Raw genomic sequence first — 12,946 nt, 5'->3', positions numbered from 1 at the left:
TGCCCTTCGGTAACTCTGTAAATGATGGACATCCCATCCAACTGGAAAGGGGGGGAGGGGCACATGGGGGTGGTGGTGGGGGTAGGACAGCTCACCTCTCATGCTCTCTGAGGCACCACAGAGGAGCTGGTAAAAGATGTGGAAGGTCCTCTCGTCCTTGGCCTGTCGGATGGCGCGGGACTTCTCCAGGAGATCTGATGGAGGGATTTAAGGAGAAGCCCGAGGCCAGCTGGCAGGATCGAGTTACTGCTGTGATGTGTAATGAGTGCAGCCCTCGGAATCTCCACACGATGAGCGCTGACCACTGTTGCTCAAACACTGCACTACTAGTACAGTCACTACTATAAAGTCTTCTGCTGATATTTAACTAGACAGAATTACTATACTGCTGGGTCTCTTAAGAGTGGTGTGGTGGCACAGTGGTTAGCGCTGCTGCCTCACATCAACAAGGTTCTGGGTTTGGTCCCTGGGCCACCTGCCTGTGTGGAGTTTGTGTGGGTTTCCTCCCACAGTCCAAAAGCATGCAGGACAGGTTGGTTGGCCCTGTGAGTGTGTGCGCCCTGCGGTGTGTTGGCACCTGCCCAGGGTTGGTTCCTGCCTGTGCCCGTTATTCCCAGGATAGGCTCTGGTCCCCCCCGTGACCCTGGTTGGGATTAAGTGGTTACAGTGATGGATGGATGGGTCTCTTAAAGTGCCAAGTCATTAGATGTAAATATTGAAGATAAACATCCAAGATACAGGTCTCGATATTGGCTCCGACGATGTACCCGGCCACGTCAAAATTGATGCGGATAAATTTACCCTGGAATGAAAGTTACATAGAGATTTTAGATTCAAAATACATTCAAATCCCATTTTAAGAGGTCTAAAAAATAAAAGCGAAAACGTACGAATCGAGACGAATTGTCATTTTTCACGGTCTTGGCGTTGCCAAAAGCCTCCAGGATGGGATTGGCCTGTAGAAGCTGCCTCTCTAGCTCCCCCTGGTGGACGTGCAAAGCTCAGTGTCATGGGAGAACATCGCGGACAGAAGCCAGATAGTGACTTAGTGGTTCTCAAACATTTTTACCCTGTAGAGGGGCCCCAGTAACAAAAAGATGCACAAATTAAATTAAAATGATCCATTAAGAAATGGTTCTGAATTGTCATGAAATTTCATTAAATAAATATTCTACCATGTCATCGTAAAATGCCAAAAGTAAAACGATGGATGGCTGACGGAATAACGTAGAATAATACAGCAGAATTCCTATTGCATCGTTTCACATTTTTCCAGTCATCTGGGATCGTTTATCTGGGATCGATTCGCATTCCTCTCAGTCAGGGAAACAACCATTAACAGGTTGGGACCCATGGTTTGAAAACCACTGCACAGATCAGAAGAAGGGGCTCAGCAGGCAAACAAGTAAGCCTCATACAACACGACAGCAGCTCGCACAGGGGCAGAAAGGGCCACAGGGCAGCGCAGACGTGCACGCATCTTCTCCGGGGACTGCGACTAGCTGTACGATCGCCATAGCGGTTAGCGCTAGCGTCTCACGGCTAACAGGCATAGCTGGCAGAGCAAAGCACACACAGCATCTATGCGTATCTACTGACAGAAACGACAGAAACACAGTCAGGGCACAAGGAGCAGCACCGAGACACTATCCCCACACAAAAGCGAGTTTACAAACATGTACTCACATACTGTTCGCTCTGAGAGTTAGGGAGGGGTGGAGCACAGGTGTGGGGGGGGGGGGGGCCAGGCAGACCCGAGACACAAAAAAAACAACAGAACAAAAAAATAACAAACATACAGATGGACACATGAGAGCAATGAACAAACATAACGGACAAGGCAATTTTAGAACATCTGGTTCCCCTCGATCAGAGCTCACTCTCTGCTGCTCACTGGACCCAGAAACCATCATCATTATCATCATCATCATTATGGGTGAAGGTCATACCACACCCGGCGTCCATCTTGAATTAAATTACAAGCAGGACCCTCCGTTACGTAAACAGCCTTCTCATATGCGTCTAATGGTGAGTCACAGGCCCGGTGCGCTACACGCGGGCTGATTCATTATTCAGCAGGCCGTGGATATACGGCACAGGTGAAGGGGCCATACTCTCACCACCCCAAGAAACCAAGGCCTCTGATTGGTTCAGGGCCCAGTGACGGTTGCCACGGAATCTTGGATATGACACCTTATAAACGGAGGGAAAGGAAGAGGGTGGGGTGGGCGTTCGTCATGAAAAGCCCCCAAGATGTGATGGACACCTCGCACTCACCCTGCCGAGCAGTGCAGCGGCCCTCTGGGAGACTTTGGAGCTATCCGTCTTAGTGAGAGGGAGAGAGCGAGGGAGCAGGGAGAGGGCCCACGTTAGGAAGCGGCGAGCCAAAACCGTTCACACACAGACAAGCCAGCGGACGGTCCGCAGGCTCCAAGCCCATCCCCGACCCAGAAATACCGTGTCCTTGCTTCTGCCAAGCGTGCCCGTCTTATGCGATGACGCCACATGGGCCAGGTACTGGATCACCTTCTTGGTGTTCTCCGTCTTCCCGGCTCCTGACTCGCCCCTGAAAAGAGCGGAAGGGAGAGACGTGGGCATGGACCCGGGGCCCACTGACACGGCAAAGTGTGTGAACGATCACCGCTGACAGGAGGAAGTACTCACGTGCACAGTATGGACTGATCTTCTCTATCTGCAGTGAGAAGAGGGATAAACAGGAAGTGAGACGGTCAGGAAATCACTCTGAGGCAGCATTGACAAAAGCACCATTACGGACAGGTAATGCGAGCCGCCCTGTTGCTGTTTAGCGTCTAGAGGCGAGTATGTAACACAGTGTAACCTACATTCAGAACAATGCCAAGCCATTAGCCTCATTATGACACTCAAGTGCCTTAATTCACAGGCGCGGCACAGAGACACTTCCCCATTGCCCCGATGCACAGCAGTATGCATCTTGCGGCACAGAGACACTTCCCCATTGCCCACCCCTTTAGGAAGTTTATTTTAGACAACCACACTTACTAGTAGGAATGGGTGCTAATAAAGGTCATTGACCGATTAGGCTTTTATAACTCTGCCAGCAGCATGAACTTGGCTGCCCCCTAACTAAGGACAGGGCAAATGACTTTAAATGGCCGCTCTCAACCGCTGCATGCTTTCTGAAGAAAATCGCTTCACTTCAGTATGATGTACAGCCAACTTTACAAAGCTGCTGGCATATCAGCAAAGAGCAGATGGAGGGCGCTACCACCGCGAAGGTGGAGAGTGGGCCATCCCGCCTATCCAGAGCCGTCTCTCTGCCATTCTGTTTAGATGAGCGACACCTCAGAATTTCATCGACATTTCCCACAATACCTTGCAGCATGCTTCGGTATGCAGCCTCGGAGATGGCGTAAATGTGCGGGGGCATTTCATGGCGCTTCTTGCCCCGGTACATCTCCACGATGGACTCGGTGTAGATGGGTAGGTTCTTGTATGGGTTGATGACCACACAGAAGAGTCCCGAGTAGGTCTGCAGTAACACCAAGAAAGATGGACTCGCAACCTCAGTACTGACCAGAGGGGGCAAAGTGGTTAAGGACATCAGTGGTGGTCACACCTTGCATTGACAGGTACTGAGATTCCCCCACTGCACTGTCACTACTCTATACATGGTATAAGCAGGTCACATGGTATAAGCAAATAATATGATGTAAGCAGGTCACATGGTGTAAGCAGCACAGAGTTACTCACATAGATGAGGCCGGAGTAGTATCTCTCCCTTAGATTGTGTAGCACGGAGGCCTCATTGAGGCAGGTGAGGTCGGCCATGTCCTCCACCTTGCTGAAGCGCGGCGGGTTCATACGCTGCACCTCCTCACGGGACAGCGTCACCCGCCGGCCGCTGTCCGTCAGCTCCACCTCCACCTCATCCCCGCGCTCCTCCCGCACGCTGGCCGCCTGCCAGGTCAGGGGGCGACACATCACGGCGTGACAGAGACACATGAACGCTACACACACACACAGCCAGAAATGGCGGCACAATCTGACCACTAACGACGCAGATCTAGAGAAATAAGCAAAGTGGGAAGGAGCCAGTCGCTACATCTGAGGCCCTGCGTCGGCACTGCCTGGCCGTCCGGTGTGACTAACAGAATAAATAAGGAAAGCAGCTGGAAGGGGAGCTCAGTGTCAATCCCACGGAAATGTGTCCACAATTTAAACTGACAGAACACATGTTCAAAGACTTCCGCTCCACCACACACCGCAGACACGTGCTGCGTGAGCTGGAGGCCACGCCCCCTTCCCATTGGACAGGCGTAATCTGCAAAACACTGCATACATTGTCAGGGGGGTGAAAGGCAGGCTGCATGTAGTGGAGGGTGACAGGGCCGCTCCATACAGCAGGCCTGATCTTCCAGCAGCAGGAGGTGGGAAGCCTGCGCAGACTTGGCCTACATTTACCCCGCTGTTCGAAGGCAGCTGGTTTCACGTTGGCAGAACGTGACGCGGTGCAGTATCTAACGTCGCCAGGATTAGTGGCAGTGTGCACATGGTATTGAAGGACACAAAGATGCTGAACTGCCATGGCTCTCACCTCAAAGCCGTGCTTCTCCGAGGGAACCCACACCAGCCTCTTAGCCGCCCAGTCAGCCTGGCTTGAAGCGGAGAAAACTGAGGTAGGGGATGCAGGCCCCGCCCCCATGGACAGGAAGTGCGTGACATCGTTGGTGGTGACCCCTGCTGTCTTGGCAGACATACTGCAGGACCTGGTACTGACCAAAAGAAACAGAGAAACATTTCTGATGCTGTTCTGTGAAATGTGGGGGGTGTAATCCCAGCAAAATGGCAGATTTTATCTGGTATTCCTGTGTTCACCCAGATGGCATGCCATTTAAAACACCCTGTGCATCTGTTACAAAAGGAATAATGTGAATTGTGACTGTTGAATCTGAATATCAATTATCACACCATTTATCCTACATGTAGCAAATCCAGTTTCAGCATCTAATCTATATGTTGATGACGGCTTAAATAAAAGGTTGCAGTTAGTAGCCTGTCACTGTACAGCTTAAGTTTGAAGGTTGCTGTACATAATCAGCAAAATATTATTTTTCAGTTTGCTATTTTCATCACTGTCTACATCTGAAATGTTTCCTCTAACAGTCTAGCTGTGTTTAATCCACAGGTTTCTGATCATTCACTGCAAAGACTGTCAGACAAACCAGCAGGGATGTCCCAGTGACCAAACTGCGGGACTCCAAGAGGGTGTGACGTAACAAAATTGCCACTAATAGTTACACAATTACAGTAAAAGAGTATCAACCGGAATAACATGCCACTGTTATGTCAGTAATAAAATTAGGCAGTCTGGGAATAGTATGATATAGAATAGCAACCCAAAAATGAGAATAAACGATATGACTGTGAGGAAAAAAAGATGCCCTAATTAAACAGAAGAACGTAATAATCCCTGATGGACAATGGGGATATGGTTTGAGCCAACACTGAGAAAACGGACAGTTCATTAATTCGAATCAAATTGAGATATTCAGAAGAAGAAGTGCACATGATCGTAAAAACTTAAAAATCAAAATTCGGCAAAAACGAAACCCTCCCAGGACACTGATTAAAACCCAGACAGGGTGCGGTGAATGGTGCAACACGGGGACACGCCGTGGCATATTTAATTTTTTCCACTTCTGTTACAGTCACAGTGACACCCATATGTTTAACCCGAGTGCTCTCTTCCAAATGTGCATTAATCAGCCCCGCCGTAGGGGTAGGTTACCGAACCCTTCAGAGGTACTATGCGATTTTTTCATGCAATTCTCTGGAGATAATCAATACATCAAAAAGGATTACTAATCATATAGTTTTCCAGCCCGGCGTCTTCACACAAAAGCAATGCGCCGAAATCCTCCCCCCATCCCCTTTCCTTAAAACGGGGCTGAGCTGAGATCCCGCAGTGACATTAATTCAGTCTCCGCCGCTCCGGGTGTCGAGTCATTTTTACTACTGAATACCGCAGGAAAAGCACCAGTGCAGCACCCTTTGGTAGATTTCGTGTTGAGATGGAGGTCATTTCGCCATAATGCACATAATTAGTATTACAGCCCTCAATGCACGCTACCAAACGCGACTGCACACGCGGATTACGAGCCTGTAAAGAAGGATGCACCACCGCCTCCCATGCAAAATGGATCGGTCTTTACAGCAATAAGACGCACTCGTCCATGCATTCTTCATGTCCTGCTGCGGGACTTCGGATTTCGTTGGGGGGCCGACACCTCCCTTTTAGGACAGCGTCCATTCCCACGACGACACCCCCCTAATAGTGATCACACTGCAGCAATAATGTAGACAATGATCGTAAGTTTGTGCAAGGGAGAGCCGGCTCTAATGCACAGCTGGTGCTGATGGTATCCTATTGGGCGTCACTACATGTTTCGACTCCGGATGAAAGCGCCGGGAGAGACGCTACATCCAGAGGTTTAGCATTGAACCGGGCTGCAGGTTCCGCTGTATGCGACTATAGGGCCCGGGAGCCGAAGCTGGAGTGGCTACCATGATCAACGACCTACAGCAGTCTCCGACAAAGACTGCCAACCACACCTACACCTCCAACATGCACATCACGGGAAATTCACAGAATCTACTGTCTGTCCCTTATTGCTTAATGTGACATTGATTCAGAGAATACCCACCCGCTTATCTGTCTGTTAATCTGAAAATAGGGTAATTACATTAATATTTAATACACGCATAGTGTCATATAGCTGCTATAGTTCACAAAACCAGTGTAATGTGATTTAATGCAAACATATACATTTACTGTTTGAAAATAATTATTTTCATCATTCAATACTGAAATGATATGAAGAAAGCAAGACTAAAATAGCCCGTGATACATACTTAAATCATAAGGTATATTATAGGGTAACAGTAATTTCTATTCTTGGCAGTGCGTTTATCAAATACTTTCCTGCATACACAGGCGTATAAATATCTCAATAGCCGCTAACTAAGGTAAGTAACTCTTAAACAGGTCAATTTGTTAATCGTTTCCCGTCTATTCTGTACCGTTTTTCGCCGTTATGCCGCCCGCATTTTAGATTACAGCAGCGAGTTGCTAACCCAATGAAATAAGATACGCGACAGCGCAAAATAAACCGTTAATATTAATGACCCCACGAGAAAAAAGGAAACCTCTCACCTCTAAAATCCTGTCCAAAATATGCAATTCGCCTGACTGTTATACTTCAGGATGCGGTGTTCCCCCCTGCTTCCGTCCGGTACAAACTGCAAGAAACACACCGCAAATGCAGCGTTTATCATTACACAGCCCAGGCGAAGCCCCACACACATACATGCAACACAGAGAATAAAATAGGCAGAAATGTAGGGGCAGAGCTACAACTTCACTGGGAATCGCTCTTCCTCCGTATGAACCAATCAAATGTGACTATAGAACCCCAAGACCCGCCTTAAGCATGAAAGCCCCTATAAACAAGAGGAGCTGGTTCAAACACCCACCCTACAAAGGATGCGGTCCGTCCCCGCCCGCTTGATGGCACCGCTTAACGGAATGACAAATAGCAGACAATTGCGCGGAACAGTCACACAGGATCACCAATGAAAAAGAAGACCCGGTGATCGTTGAAGTAATTGACATAAGCACTGTCCAAAAAGAGCCGAGAAGCAGGTGCCAGTGCCGAAACCTCGCCTTGTGGTAGTGATTTGCGCGCTCTTTGTTGATGCTAGCGCTGTCTGTCGCACAGTCTGTCTGATCACAATGCAAGACCCGGGTCCTTTAAAGATACAGCTGCTCTACAGCCTGGCAATTATGTCCTTCGTTCACACTGTAATAATAATAATAACAATAATAATAATAATAATAATAATAATAATAATAACAATGATAATCATTATTATTATTATTATTATTATTATTGTTGTTGTTGTTATTATTATCTTTGTCATATTACAGAAATAGTACTATAATTATTAATGATTTTACATGAATTAATTTCTAAAACTTTTGGTATATTTAAAGTAAATTCACTGTAATTAATTCCTAGAACAATAGGTATAGGAGGTGACACAATGCATTCATGTAGATTTGATCTCCAAAAGTCATCCTTTTACAGTAGAGTTTTAAAAGCCCGATGTCTTTTCTTAGTGATTTGTTCTAATCACCGCAATGAGGGGTCCCCACATTGTCCGTCACATAACGTATATGTCTAGGATGTGTCTGACTGATACTGTGGAACAGCCAGCTTTCTGAAATCCATGCATGAGTATTTATCCATTTACTTCCTTTTATAGCCATAATAACAGAACAATCAAGTTAATCTGAAGATGCATAAAGCAGAGTGCCGTCAACATTTATTCAGAAAGCAAATTAAGATAAAATGACCAATTTAAGATGTTAAGTACGGTATCAAGTAAACAAAAAGACTTAAAAATATTTAAAATCTTTAATATTTACAAGGTGCCAGGGAGCATGGTGCCAAATCTAGGCAGGGGGACACCATGGATGGGATGCCAGTCTATCATGAGGAATGAGGAAGGGGATACCATGGACAGGATGCCAGTCCGTCACAGGACACAAGCAAGGGGGCACCATGGATGGGATGCCAGTCTATCACGGGACATGAGGAAGGGGATACCATGGACAGGATGCCAGTCCGTCACAGGACACAAGCAAGGGGGCACCATGGACAAGATGCCAGTCCATCACAGAGCACACATTGACACACTAAGGCCAATTCACCCAATTAAATACTTTTGGACTCCAAGAGGAAACATATACGAAAATGGGGGAAACATGCAAAAAACATGCATGGTCAGGGGTAGGAATCAATCCCACAACCTTCAGTGTTTAGGCAGACACTAAAACCAAGTCTGACTTTATGGAAACATGTATAGCAGGTGGGGTGACAGAATGAGAGGACAAATGGAGACCATACAGCCATTTTATCCAGTATAGGATCATGGTGGAGGGGGTGGGGAGCAAAAGGCAGGGGGCCACACAGCCATCACAGGGCAAACACACAATGGTCAAGTCAGAGAGAGAGAGCAGGGCTGGGATCTGAGCACCCAACCCAACATGGCGGCGTGAGGGTACAGTGTTACACAGCAAGCCACCAAACTGGGACCTATGACAGATAATGGAAATCGCAGTGTCAAATTTAACTAGCAGCACCATCCATTAAAGTCAAATAATCAGTGCCAGATTCATACAAACAAAAGTCCATCAGCAGTCTGTGTAACATATGTTGCTTGTTATCCTACGCGTTTACAGAAGAGATCCCTGCAAGACATGTCTCCCATAAAAATATCAAATAAATTTCCAATAAAATCTCCAAACAAATAAAAGCTTTTAATGACTAATGTAATTCAGACATTAGACTGTAAATTTATATAAAAAGAAACAACACATCACAGAACATAGGCCTACCACATTGGTTGTTATACAGATTTTCATCCAATTCATAATTCATTATTTTATTCCTGTGACACATATCTCACAGATACAAATGATTTACATTTATACTGTATACATTTATCAATGAGTGTAATTAATAAGGTGAGAAAGAAGCAATTGCAAAATAAACCTACGCCTTTTTCTACTTCCAATGTAACTTGTGTGTAATAATCGTGGTGACTATTGGTTATGGACATAAAAGTACCCAATGGCAACAACAGTGATGTCAGCACGCATCTTTACTGGTATTTATAGTGGCAGAGAAGACGGCTGGGTATATTTCCAGCATTACACAGGACAAGTTTACAGAATAATATATGACAAAAACCTGGTAAATGTAGGTAAATGAACAAATAGGCATTTTTCCTAGGATATTTTAAAAAATATGCAGTTAATGAAGAGGTAATGGTAATCAGGATCAAGGTGGGAAAGTACACTCAAGACCATGGCGATAAGATGCAAACGTAAAGTGTTATTAACATACATAACTTTCACCTGGAGCTGTATTTAGCAAATTTATACAATATAAAGCGCATTTTTAATTCAAACTATATATAAAATATTTCAGTATTTCATTTCACAGAAAACAGCTACAAACGCTTCTGAATTTTGCTATAATCTTTGCTTATGTTTATTACCCTAAATAGAAGTCTAATGGGTATCTCCTAACTGGTAATCTTGGAAATGGGAAGTTGACCTGTAATTTTACAAATTACATTAATGACAATGAAGATAATGAACGTCTTTTCATGCTTCTGATGTGCACATGCTGACATATAACTCTGGAGGAATGCCGTCTCTATGCTTACCAAAAGGCAAAAAATTGACGTTTTAACCACAAGAGGGCGTTGTTGCTGCTGTTTCAAACTCAAACTGTATTTCCCAGCCGAATCCGAAAAGATCGCCAAGTCCAATAAGCCAGCCGGGTCACCGCTGCAGCTCAATTCGCTCTCTTCATCATTATCACTCTCACCACTATTGCTACTGCATGTTTTACCGTACCTGGAAGGTGACCTCACTATAATGTCTTTTTTGAGGCTCCCGCTCTCTGAGGACATTTCCTGTCTTTCTGCCATGTTCCTGTATCTAGCATTCAGCAAACAAGCCTTCTTTTTGTCTTCTTTTGCTTTCATGATGTTTCTCACACTCCCACCTCTTGTCCAATCCCTTTTCCAAGCAAAGTTTAAACTGTCAAAAACAAAAACCAGCCTCATGTAACTCTTACATCTAGGCTGCCATTTTTCATGTTTCCTAAAAAGTGGAGTGGAGTCTCTGAGTCTAGGGATCTGTGCCAGCAACTGGAAGGTTGCTGGTTCAAATCCCATGAATGCCTGGAGTGATTCTACTCTGTTGGGCCTTTACGCAAAGCCCTTAATCTGCTATTGCTTTGTCTTGGGTATGACATTAATCTACATCAAGCCCTATAAGGAGGTCCTCCAACTTACAGGGGGAAAACTTGGGGGTTGGTGGTAGGATTGACACTCCAAAAAAAGACTAATACTGGTCCATTTGGCCTGGTGTGGTGCTGCGGTATGGCTGCACTCAGATTTTCATCCCTGAGGTGGTTTGTTGGGTGCAGCAACACACTGTAACCAGCACATGGCTCCTTACCTCCATCGCCTCTAAAATTCCAGTTTGTTTACCTTCTCTATTCATTCTCTGCTGGTTGACCTTTGCTTTTTAATACTGCTCTGTCTACGGTGATGTAGATGTGGGTGTGGACAGAAGGAATATGTCCTTACTACATTTGTGGGAGTACCGTGTATGATTAGGGGGGTGGGGGTGGGGGGGCTCAAGGCTGATTTGATCCCTGCTCATGCTGAAAGCAAACCTTCACCCTTGCCTCTGATTCCACACCATAAGCTCACTGGCTTGTCTGTTCACCCTCTGATTCCACACCATAAGCTCACTGGCTTGTCTGTTCACCCTCTGATTCCACACCATAAGCTCACTGGCTTGTCTGTTCACCCTCTGATTCCACACCATAAGCTCACTGGCTTGTCTGTTCACCCTCTTATTCCACACCATAAGCTCACTGGCTTGTCTGTTCACCCTCTGATTCCACACCATAAGCTCACTGGCTTGTTTGTTCACCCTCTGATTCCATCATCCTCCTCACCTTAACTTGCTCAGTACTTATCCTCCCTTATAGGCCGCATCTCCACATTCCAGGCCACCCCCCGCCCCTCAGTGTGTATGGGTGTGCATGAGGGATTCTCCTTGCGATGCCGGTGAGGGAGACTGGACACCCGGTGACGAGAGCTGCAGCGCGACTTCATTCTCATAACAGAAGGAGGTGCGGGAGCCCTGGATGAACTTCATCTCTGCTAGATTCTTGGCGCTGCAGACGGGGGTGCTGGGAATCTCATATGCACAATGGAAACGGGAGTAATCCACCTGTGGGAGAGGCGTTTCCATGGGGTTAGAGAGCTGCAAAGGATGATGAGACACTGCAGAGAGTGATGGGACACTGCAGAGGATGATGGGACACTGCAGAGAGTGATGGGACACTGCAGAGAGTGATGGGACACTGCAGAGGATGATGGGACACTGCAGAGAGTGATGGGACACTGCAGAGGATGATGAGACACTGCAGAGAATGATGGGACACTGTAGAGAGTGATGGGACACTGCAGAGGATGATGGGACACTGCAGAGGATGATGAGACATTGCAGAGAATGATGGGACACTGCAGAGAATGATGGGACACTGCAGAGGATGATGAGACAATGCAGAGGATGATGGGACACTGCAGAGGATGATGAGACACTGCAGAGAATGATGGGACACTGCAGAGGATGATGAGACACTGCAGAGAGTGATGGGACACTGCAGAGGATGATGAGACACTGCAGAGAATGATGGGACACTGCAGAGAATAATGAGACACTGCAGAGAGTGATGGGACACTGCAGAGGATGATGAGACACTGCATCGCCCCACTGAGGGACGGGGTAACATATTACAGATATAACAGCCACACAGTACTGTGTATCAAATAAAATGTTTAAAGCTGTTTATCTAAGTAGGAAGGGTATACTTGCTCAGAAAATATTACAATTTAACATTAGAACATATGCAAATTAAGAGTAACGTTAAAAACTAAAAGGCAATATTCTCTTTTCCAAAAAGTTACTGATATCTTACTGGATGGCTAGATGAACACCGCTTCGGTTCCCGAACCTCTGCTCAGGGTAACCTCAGCCATTCCAGATATTTGTTACATTTCACCAGCAGCTCAATTAATGAATTAATTTATTAGCCATACAAAGTGTGCTAGTGGCTGAGGCAAAAAGTATGCGGGTGTTTTTGACCAGCTGTTGCAAATACTGGGGTGACTTCGGAGAGGTTTTGAAATGGCTAAGCTGAGCCACTTTGACAGACAACACCATAACATTACATCAGCATGAAGATGATTTAAACATCATCAAGACTTTTGCACAGTAATGTTTCTTCAGGAAATACCCTGCTTACTG

General features: G+C 46.2%; 2 protein-coding genes across 16 annotated transcripts in view; both read right to left on the bottom strand.

Moving 5' to 3' along the window:
• myh14 (myosin, heavy chain 14, non-muscle) overlaps positions 1 to 4,738 on the bottom strand; it is a 23,117-nt gene extending 18,379 nt beyond the window's left edge. For 2 of the 4 annotated variants that reach the window (XM_049025658.1, XM_049025660.1), the window contains exons 1-10: positions 4,577 to 4,738; positions 3,733 to 3,939; positions 3,355 to 3,511; positions 2,665 to 2,692; positions 2,458 to 2,566; positions 2,278 to 2,325; positions 1,687 to 1,698; positions 891 to 983; positions 739 to 802; positions 96 to 194 (exon numbers count right to left, since the gene is read on the bottom strand). In XM_049025658.1, the coding sequence (XP_048881615.1) occupies positions 96 to 194; positions 739 to 802; positions 891 to 983; positions 1,687 to 1,698; positions 2,278 to 2,325; positions 2,458 to 2,566; positions 2,665 to 2,692; positions 3,355 to 3,511; positions 3,733 to 3,939; positions 4,577 to 4,738 (979 nt within the window). The remainder of the gene's footprint in view (positions 1 to 95; positions 195 to 738; positions 803 to 890; positions 984 to 1,686; positions 1,699 to 2,277; positions 2,326 to 2,457; positions 2,567 to 2,664; positions 2,693 to 3,354; positions 3,512 to 3,732; positions 3,940 to 4,576) is intronic. The other 2 variants (XM_049025659.1, XM_049025661.1) reach the window with 2 other exon arrangements.
• The window catches only part of kcnj14 (potassium inwardly rectifying channel subfamily J member 14), a 23,900-nt gene continuing 15,563 nt past the window's right edge, over positions 4,610 to 12,946 (bottom strand). For 10 of the 12 annotated variants that reach the window (XM_049025724.1, XM_049025723.1, XM_049025718.1 and 7 more), the window contains one exon: positions 11,665 to 12,339. In XM_049025724.1, the coding sequence (XP_048881681.1) occupies positions 11,797 to 12,339 (543 nt within the window). In that variant the 3' untranslated portion in view covers positions 11,665 to 11,796. Of the gene's footprint in view, positions 4,749 to 7,195; positions 7,282 to 9,345; positions 12,340 to 12,946 lie in introns of those variants that run through there. The other 2 variants (XM_049025728.1, XM_049025725.1) reach the window with 2 other exon arrangements.

The sequence above is a fragment of the Brienomyrus brachyistius genome, chromosome 9 (assembly GCF_023856365.1).
Source record: "Brienomyrus brachyistius isolate T26 chromosome 9, BBRACH_0.4, whole genome shotgun sequence".
Classification (NCBI taxonomy): domain Eukaryota; kingdom Metazoa; phylum Chordata; class Actinopteri; order Osteoglossiformes; family Mormyridae; genus Brienomyrus; species Brienomyrus brachyistius.
The sequence above is the reverse complement of the archived record's forward strand: the minus strand, read 5'-3'. Positions and strand labels throughout refer to the sequence as shown.